Here is a 10,194-nt window from a genome sequence, read left to right on the forward strand (position 1 = left end):
ATAGGTGACCATATAACTTATCATCCAAACCAGGATACTCTAGAGAGCAAAACGGGGCACTATTAATTATGCTGGGACAATGGGTATAACCGGTATAATTTGGACAAGCCAAGGTTGTATGATCCGCATGCTTAGAGACCAGTTCTCAACCACTCCAGTAAGTTGCCTGAAGTTGCCTAGAAACCATGCTCTGAAATTACAGGGTTAGTCACATTTCCTGCTTTCTCACTTTTCCCCCTCCTTCACCCATAGATAACTCACAGATGGCCACCAGGAGAACCTGCACCGAGTTTAGACCAAGAATCATAGCCCCATTGCCTGCTTAACTGCTGCCTACTGTTTTTCAGATTGCCGTCTCACGAGAGCACAGATTCTTGATGTACATCAGGTCTTACTGCCATGTTTTTAGAATGAAAGTCTTAAAAACATATAGGAAAGAAAGTAAGGTCTTAAACATTTGGCACATGAACTTTTCCCACTAGAAACTTTCCTACATCGTTTCTCATGGATGACATGACCTAATTATATGTTCCCAGATGGTGGCCAGGCAGAATGGGTGTGGTCCGATTATAACCTCTTTCAGAGTAAACATGTTTTGTGATTTGGCCCCTATGGTGGATGATGCGCAGAGCAGAGTACCTACAGGAAGTATCCCAATGGGTGTCAAACCTTCTTTAACAGTGACCATGGCATTATTAGTAAAGAAATCTTTTCACTATTGATTCAATTTTTTTTTCATAGAATCAGCTGTTTGGCTGAATCTGTATAGTGAGAATTAATTGAGCTTTATTTCCTGCTCTGCTCCGTGTCTCAGTCACTCTCTACAGCAGGGCCCTCCAGGAGCCTCAGTAATTCCTGAAGTTTACTGAGAAAATGGGTCACTGTGCGTTATAATAAAACTTAATGTTTTTTAATTAAAATTTATTGGGGTGACAATGATTAGTAAAATTACATGGGTTTCAAGTGTACATTTCTGTAATAGGCCATCTATATATCACATTCACCACCCAGAGTCTGAAACTTAATGTTTGTATTCAGCCAAATACTGAGGACTGGCACTTTGCGATGTTCCACTATTTCTTTAGAAGTTTCACTATTTCTTTTTAAACTGTACTAATATTCTTTTTAAAAAATAAGTTTCAGGTGTACAAAACAACATAATGATTAGACCTTTATATATTTCACAAAGTGATAACCCCAATAAGTCTATTATCCATCTGACACTATACATAGTTATTACAATATTATTGACTATATTCCGTATGCTGTACTTTATATCCCCGTGACTATTTGTTCATAGCTGACATTCAGTATTATATTAGTTTCAGGTGTACAGCGTAGTGGTTAGACATTTATATAATTTATGCAGTGATTCCCCTCGGTAAGTCTAGTACCCATCTGACATTATACATAGTTATTACAACATTATTGACTATATTCCCCATACTGTACTTTATATCCCATGACTCTTTTGTAACTACCAATTTGTATTTCCTAATCCCTTCACCTTTCTCACCCAGACCCCCTAACTCCCCTCCCATCTAGTACCGTTTCCCCGAAAATAAGACCTAGCCGGACAATCAGCTCTAATGCATCTTTTGGAGCAAAAATTAATATAAGGCCCGGTCTTATTTTACTATAAGACCGGGCCTTATATAGTATAATATAATACCCAGTCTTATATTAATTTTTGCTCCAAAAGACGCATTAGAGCTTATTGTCTGGCGAGGTCTTATTTTCAGGGAAACACGGTGACCATTCGTTTGTTCTGTGTGTCTGTGAATCTGTTTCTGTTTCATATGTTCATTTATTTTGTTCTTTAAATTCCACATGTAAGTGAGATCATATGGTATTTGTCTTTCTCAGTCTGACTTATTTCACTTAGCATAATACCTTCTAGGTCCATCTACTTGTATGTTGTCACAAATGGTAAGATTTCATTATTTCTTATGGCAGAGTAATATTCCATTTTATATATGTACCACCTCTTCTTTATCCGGTCATCTATTGATGGCATTTCGGTTTCCATATCTTGACTATTGTAAATAATGCTGCAGTGAACATAGGAGTGTAGATATCTTTTCGAATTAGTGTTTTGATTTCTTTGGATAAATACCCAGGGGTAGAATTGTTCAGTCATAAGGTAGTTCTATTTTTAATTTTTTGAGGCACCTCCATACTGTTTTCCATAGTGGCTACACCAATTTGCAATCCCACCAATAGTGCACAGCACAAGGGTTCACTTTTCTCCACAACCTCGCCAGCATTTGTTGTTTGTTGATTTATTGATGATAGCCATTCTGACAAGTGTGAGGTGGTATCTCATTCTGGTTTTAATTTGCATTTCTCTGATGATCAGTGATGCATCTTTTCATGTCTATTGGCATCTGTATGTCCTCTTTGGAGAACTGCCTACGCGGGTCCTCTGCCCATTTTTTAATTGGATTATTTGGGGTTTTTTTTGGTTTTGAGTTGTATGAGTTTTTTATAGATTTTGGATATTAACTCCTTATCAGATGTCTTATTGGCAAATATCTTCTCCCATTCAGTAGGTTGTCTTTTCGTTTTGTTGATGGTTTCCTTTGCTGTGCAAAAACTTTTTAGTTTGATGTAGTGCCATTTGTTTACTTTTCCTTTTGTTTCCCTTGCCTGAGGAGATATATCAGTAAGGATATTATTAAGGGTAATGTCTGCAAGTTTACTGCCTATATTTTCTTCTAGGAATTTTATGGTTTTGGGTCTTACATTTAAGTCTTTAATCCATTTTGAGTTTATTCTTGTATATGGTGTAAGAAGGTGGTCCAGTTTCATTTTTTCACATGTATCTGTCCAGTTTTCCCAGCACCATTTGTACTAACTACTAATATTCTTACTTTCTGTTTTACAAGTCGGGAAATGTGAAGAATTCACCTGGAAATAAGTAGACTACTCCACGCTCTGCCTATTTTAATCAGGTAAAGAACAGGAAAACTCTGTGGTTATTTTCAGCATTGTTAGCACCAGCCCAAATGAGTTGTCTTTAATTAGTTTTATTTAATTAATTCTAAATTAATTCTAAAAATAATTAATTATAGAAGTTTCAGCTTTATATGGAAACATAAGAGTCAGGACGATATTTCATTTCATCTTTAATTTCTGGGCTTAAGTGCCATGACTTATATATAATTGTGTTTGTTCTTGAGATGTACCTGGGTTTTTCAGACAAGCTAGAACTTGACAGTTGCGATTTGTCTACAAAACTATTTTAAACAATTGAAAAATGCCATTATTTCTTAGGTTTATTTTTTCAAACAACACTTCACAGTAGTAAGCACATTTGTATTCATCTAATAGTCATTCAGTAAACATTTGTTGAATGCATGACTGTTGTAGAGAAGCTCAAGATTATATAGAGATATTATCATGAGTGACAGGGAATTCATAGGTGTAATTATTCTTTTTTTAAAGATTGAATAACCAGAGGCTGGAGAAATTCAGGGTGATAACAGATGAAGTCAGAAAATCAGTTTGATTTCTTCTGATCTTTTACTCAGTTCACTGTTTATTTTCATTCGTTTAATATTTATTCATCAAATACCTGCTAAGTACAAAACACTAGTTATATTAACATTATTTTGTGTATGTATTAAAAATTATATAGTAATCATGGTACATCCATAAAGAGGAATGTTATTATGTATCAATAATATTTAATTGCTTGGGAACATGTACACAATTATTATTAGAGGGGAAAAAGGGTAGTATGATGCATTTTTAGAGAGGATAAAGACCAAAAAATGCAACAAAATATTTAAGTAGTACCCTCTTATCCACAGCTTCACTTTCCGTGGTTTCAGTTGCTTATGGTCAACCGTAGTCCAAAAATATTAAATGGAAAATTCCAGAAAACTCCACAACTAAGATTGAAAGGACAACAACTTGACTTGGAAAAAAGTCCTGGAAGTACACACTGTTCCCCAATAAAGTCCTATTCCCCTTCCCCAATAAAATCTTAGAAAAAAATATTAAAAAAATAATAAAACAAATAAAAAAAAGAAAATTCCAGAAATAAACAATTTACAAGTTTTAAATTGCATGCTGTTATGAATAGTTCCATGGAATCTTGCACCGACCTACTGTGTACCGCCCAGGATGTGAGTCATCCCTTTGCCCAGCATTTCTATAGTGTACCTGTAGCACAATAAGGTATCTTGAAAGACCACATTCACATAGCTTTTATTACAGTATATTGTTATAATTGTTCTATTTTATTATTAGTTATTGTTGTTAATTTCGTACTGTGCCTAATTTATAAATTAAACTTTTTCATAGGAAGTTTATGTCTAGGAACAGGCATAGTGTATATAGGGTTCAGTACTACTGTGTTTCCCTGAAAATAAGACCTCGCCAGACCATGAGCTATAACACGTCTTTTGGAGCAAAAATTAATATAAGACCCGGTCTTATTTTAATATAAGACTTACTTATAATATATAATGTAATGTTATATAATATAATATAATATAATACAATACAATACCGGGTCTTATATTAATTTTTGCTCCAAAAGACGCGTTAGAGCTGATTGTCTGGATAGGTCTTATTTTCAGGGAAACATGGTATCCACGGTTTAATGTATCCGTTGGGGGCCTTGGGACATATCCCCTGTGAATAAGAGGGACTTCTGTATATATCTTGTTATGGTAGAACTATGGATGATTTTTATATATTTTTCTTTTATATAACTTTCTGCATTTTGAAATTTTCCACAATGAATATGAATTTTGTAGTTTTTTTATATCAATGTTGCATTTATTGTAAATGATGGCTGTTATTTAAAATTCATGAAAGCCCTGGGTTTGAAGTTTCTCTTTCTCAAGTTGTCTCCGTGTTTTTGGAGACCCAGAGAGTCATATAATATTAGAATTTGAAAGGGGTCACCTGGCCCAATTTCTAGCCTCAAACATAAATCCCAGAGATGTAAATAAGATCTGCCCATTGCGTTTGTCTGATAGGTCTCTTAAGTCCCTTTTAAACTGTAATAGTTCCTTCTCCCTCATTTTTCCCTTGCCATTTATTTGTTGAAAACCTGGGTTTATTTGTCCTTTAGAATTTCCCATGTTGTGGTCATGGCTGAGTACATCCATTTAATGTCATTCTGTTTATTTGTTGGTTTCTCTCTTCCCTACATTTTCCATAAACTGATAGTTGGATCTGAAGGCTTAATCAGATTTAGGTTCAATTTTTTCGTAAGAGTACTTCATAGACAGTGCTATGTTTAGCTATGTTGAATGAATGAATGCATTTTCTTTTTTTTAACAATGTATTGTGCACATCTTTCCCTGTTGGTACTCACAGATCTATCTCATTCCCCCTTTAGCTGCGTAATAATTTACTAGTATGGACTACCATGATCTATTGAATCCTAATTAATGTAGGTTGTTTCCAGTTTGTAATTTTTAACAATGCAGTAAATCTATTGAATTCTTAGAGAAGTCCAAAACAGATTAATAAACTGAGACAGAAAAGGTAAGCTAGTGGTTGACATGTTTAATTTGAGAAGTTTTGTTTTTTTTCTTAAAAGACAAATGAGTAGTCACTTAAAACATTTATAAACCTCTAATTACTAGGTAGATTCATTACATATTAGGAAAAAAGTTATGTGGAGAAGAGCTGGTTTGTCTTTAAATTGCTCTACGCCTCATTCCAGAAAAGAATGATGGGGTGATGTGAGGAAAGGTGTACGTCAGACTGACAATGATATAATCATGTTCTCCTCCAGCAGATGGATAGAAATGTAGTTGTTTGGTTTTCAGAAGGGCTGATATATGATATGTGCGGTGCCATTTAGGCATTTTTTATTTATTCATCCATCCATCCGTTTAATTACGCTCAGATGCACAGCCAGTTGAGAATCTGAATGTAGTATTGATGAAACACAAAACCTCCCTGGTTTTCAGTTGGCCCATCTGTAAAATGGGAACAATTGCACTTTTCTCTGGCTCCTTATGAGCCTCATGGTCATATAATGGTAATGTAAATATGTGATACAATTTCTCTCTTTAAAACTAAATAATTTTCAAAGTGTAAAATTTCAGAGTTTTTATTTTTTTCTGGCACATTTTCCTTATATTTTTCTTTTTCTTTCAGTTATAGGTAAACATTGGAAACTCCATGCAGTAAGCCAGTATTTCTACAGCAAAATGGCAGAGAAGTCAGTATTGAATGTAATAAAACTGGCTTTCTTCTTCAGGAAAAACTATACTACGCCTCTTTGTTATCTTGGGTGATGCCATATTACAAGGGGACTAATCAGAAATCCTTTCACCTAGAGATAATGTACAAGCCTTAGAACTCCTTGTTCTTATGTTGCTATTTATGTACACAATTAAAATTCCAAGTTGAAAAAAAGTTGTCTTTTTTTGTATGTGGATATTATGGAGAATACAGTTTAAGTGTATCTGGTGCTTGTGCGGGGTGTGTGTGTGGTGTGTGTCTCTGAGTACATGCACGTGCATGTGTGTGATGTATATGTGGTATGTGTCTCTGAGTGTATATGTATGGAGGATATGTGTAGTATGTATGTGGTATGTCTGAGTGTACGTGTATGTGTGTATTGTGTGTGTCTCTGTGCGTGCGTGTGTGTGTGTGTGTGTGTGTGTGTGTGAAAACCGTTTCCTCTTAGGGCAGTATCAGCTGGCAATCTACAGAGTCTGTGCCCCACAATAGAATTGAGTTGAGAAGAGTGGCTCTGGAACCGAGAGACGATGCTTTGATAGCCTGCACAAGGAACAAACCCTGTAAGTAATAGTCTGTCCCACACTGATTAGAAGACATACAAAAGAAAATAGTGACTGGGCCCCCTTGGGTGCTGTTGCCTCCCAGCTTGTACAGAGCATCTGGCTCTTAAATGCCAGTGGGAGAGGCATAATGAAGTAGGCTCTGTCCTCTGCCAGTCGAGGAATGCTGTGTGGTTGTGTGTGTGGCTTCTCTGTATGTAGGCCTTGTATTTGCCTTTGTGGCCCCTGAATGCACAGCTCACTGGACTCCATATTCCCTGGAACAGTAGGAGCCTCTTTTGATTTGTCAGCCAACCAGGAAAGATGGTGGGGCAACAGTATGTGAAAGAGAATTGAGAATTTCCAAATTTCAATCAGATTTGGAAATTAACAGTCATCGTAATATAGCATCAACCTAATTCCTGATTGTTGATCTTCCAAATTGATAGCAGTTGGTAAGATAGCAATACATAAATGGAACACACACATGTTAGTGTTAAATACATTTGATAGGTTCAAAATGGCAGGAACGGTGCCAGCATTGTTACTAGATTAATGAGCTGAGGCAAATTTGTCCCTAGGATAATCGCACTAGTGACCCAGAAGTCTTTTATTTCCTTTTATGCTGAAATACTTGGGTTACTCCACCATTTAAATATATTAAAGCTGTGCCTAAGTTATAATATCATGATAAATATACTATTATTATTTCAGGCCTTTCCCATTGGCTTGGCTTCCTACATCACCTCAAGCAAGTAGAGATTCCACAAGTTTCCTCGTTCTTGAAATTGCTTGATCTAGAGAAGATGAAGAAATGGCCCACACTACAGCATGCCCTGGGGACCATTAATCAAAAGATATTTGAGGGCCGGCCAGGTGGCTCAGGCAGTTAGAGCTCCTAACTCCAAGGGCTGCCGGTTCGATTCCCACATGGGCCAGTGGGCTCTCAACCACAAGGTCGCCAGTTCAATTCCTCGACTCCTGCAAGGGATGGTGGGCTGCGCCCCCTGCAACTAAAATTGAACACAGCATCTTGAGCTGAGCTGCCGCTGAGCTCCCAGATGGCTCAGTTGGTTGGAGCGTGTCCTCTCAACCACAAGGTTGCCGGTTCGACTCCTGCAAGGGATGGTGGGCTGCGCCCCCTGCAACTAGCAACGGCAACTGGACCTGGAGCTGAGATGTGCCCTCCACAACTAAGATTGAAAGGACAACAACTTGACTTGGAAAAGTCCTGGAAGTACAAACTGTTCCCCAATAAAGTTCTGTTTTCCTTCCCCAATAAAATCTTTTTTGAAAAAATGTAGGCCCCACACAGGTGGGGAAGGAATTGTTTAAAAAAAAAATTTGAGTGCCTCCTGACTGTAAGCTATTACTTCCCCTTTTTAACCCTTCATTCAGTATTTAAACATCTTCACTCCTCCAAGGGGGATGTTGGGGTGGGGAGATCATAGAGTCTGGTCCTAGTGGTACCTGGCCCGTATTTAGGACACTAGGGGACTCACCTCCCAGCCAGGGTAACTCAGTTGCCCTTTATACTATAATCTTTTCCTTTTGCAGTTGTTTGTATCCAGTGCTGCCTTTGTATACTTTACTCTCTTTGCATGCCTTCCGTGAACCCCACACTGTAGGGAATATAAGATTTACATATCATAATATCTTGCTTTTCTCTAGCTCTTCATACTTTTCAAAGTGCTATTTTATGTCTTTCCTTCTTTGGCTTATCCCTGACCTTGGTATGCTTGTACTGTTTTTCTCTGTCTTGAGCTAATACTCTCTACTTAACCTTTACACTTTTTATTGTTTCTTATGACCATTTTTCCTTATAATAAAACTGAGTCTCAACCCAGTTTGTGTGTAACTTAATCAGCATAGTTCTTTTTGAATAACTTTGGGGACTTTGGAGGGAATGTTCTCTGCCATGCAGAGTGATTGCAGCTCCTCCGAAGAGACAGATGTGGTGTGCTGTGTTCTGTGATATTGCGCTCATTGGTTGGAGTCCCAAGATCATTTTTGTCAAAAATCAAGATTTAAAAGCAGTTGCTTCAGTGAGGAGAAAAAAGGGCTCGGAGAACTAAAGAATGTTTTCATCAGTCTTCTCTCCTGTTTCATCCCTTGGGACAAAATTAAAACAGTAGTGGTAGATAGAAGAACCGAGGCCAGCTGAGGGACCTCCCACCCAGGAAGTGGAATAGCAGGTGCCTAGGCCACTGGGTCCACAGTTTTTGTCCTAAGTGCTGTGCTGGACCCGAGCCCAGTACTGGCCCATGTAATGCAAAGCACTACCCTGATGGATCAATGATGTGATATCCAAATGACCTAAAGAAAATTAAAAATATGGGAAAATAGGCTTGCTTGTTGTTAACTATCAGATCAATGACAGTTAACATTAGGCCATGTAGTGAATATTACTGATTTTGATTAAAGGTAAAAATTCAGAATCCTCGAATTCAGCAAGAAAAGAGACAGATTCTGTTCTCCTCATTGTCCTGTTTTATTGAATGCACTTTGCACTGATCTTTTGCAGAAGGCTTGGTATTTAGAGAAACATTTCTTTGTGACTAGCAATATTCATGCTCATTATGTAAGCTGAAGGATTTACCCTGAGTGTAAAAGTTTTCATTTTTTAATTCAGTGCACCTTCCAGGCTAATGCAAAAACCACTGTCAGAGGGACCAGCAATATATTACAAATATACTAAACTCTCATCCAAGCCTTAATTGTAATTAAAGGTAAGTATTTGGAATAATGGCTTTGTTCACTCCTGGTTGAAAGAAACTTGCTTGAGGTTTTGGTTTTCACCCTGTGCACCTCCTGTCTGATGTTTTGTTTCCCTTCTGATAGGTTCAAATTTCAAATCAGTAATTAGCCAGCACATAGTTCTAAAGGTACAATTAGGTCAAACTCCAGACATGACCGAAGTTCAAGCTTATTTATGTTTATGAAATGATAGCAAGTAGATTTCTGGGTGGAGAAAAAGTTTGTTTTTCTAAGGCAAGCATTTCGCTATTTCACATTTTGTTCACTTAGCAGTGCTGAATGAGCCGTCTGTATTCCACATTTCAAAGCCTTTGTCTTCTCCATCCACTCTAGAGCTTTGTTGTTGGCCTTTAGCTATGGCTCTGGAAGGCAAAAGAATAGCGAAGGAAGTGACTCTTCTCCCTGCCTGCCTCCCACCTGTGAAATAGTCTCCATACTCAGTATTCACAGAAGTCAGTCTGTAAACTCTGTCCTCTCAGGTACACCGTGGAGCACTCTCCTTTCAGTGCTGGCCTGTGTTAGGAGTGGACGGGACAGATGGGAGAAAAAGTAAAAGCAAACTTGAAGAGAAATACAGGATTCAAAGACTGCTCCCCACACTCAAAAGTGAAGACAGAGTGAATCCCTCCAATGCTTAAATGGTACAGTACTGTGATTTTGTTAGTAACCCCAAATTCGT

The 10,194-nt window shown here is 37.5% G+C and overlaps 1 protein-coding gene across 1 annotated transcript in view; it reads left to right on the forward strand.

The window, feature by feature from the left end:
• APOO (apolipoprotein O) overlaps positions 1-8,603 on the forward strand; it is a 58,512-nt gene extending 49,909 nt beyond the window's left edge. Inside the window, exons 8-10 of the mRNA XM_081044078.1 lie at positions 2,889-2,954; positions 6,130-6,779; positions 7,473-8,603. Of these exons, the coding sequence (XP_080900204.1) occupies positions 2,889-2,924 (36 nt within the window). The 3' untranslated portion in view covers positions 2,925-2,954; positions 6,130-6,779; positions 7,473-8,603. The remainder of the gene's footprint in view (positions 1-2,888; positions 2,955-6,129; positions 6,780-7,472) is intronic.
• Positions 8,604-10,194: the final 1,591 nt, after the last annotated feature.

Source organism: Rhinolophus hipposideros (assembly GCF_964194185.1).
Source record: "Rhinolophus hipposideros genome assembly, chromosome: X".
Taxonomy (NCBI): Eukaryota; Metazoa; Chordata; class Mammalia; order Chiroptera; family Rhinolophidae; genus Rhinolophus; species Rhinolophus hipposideros.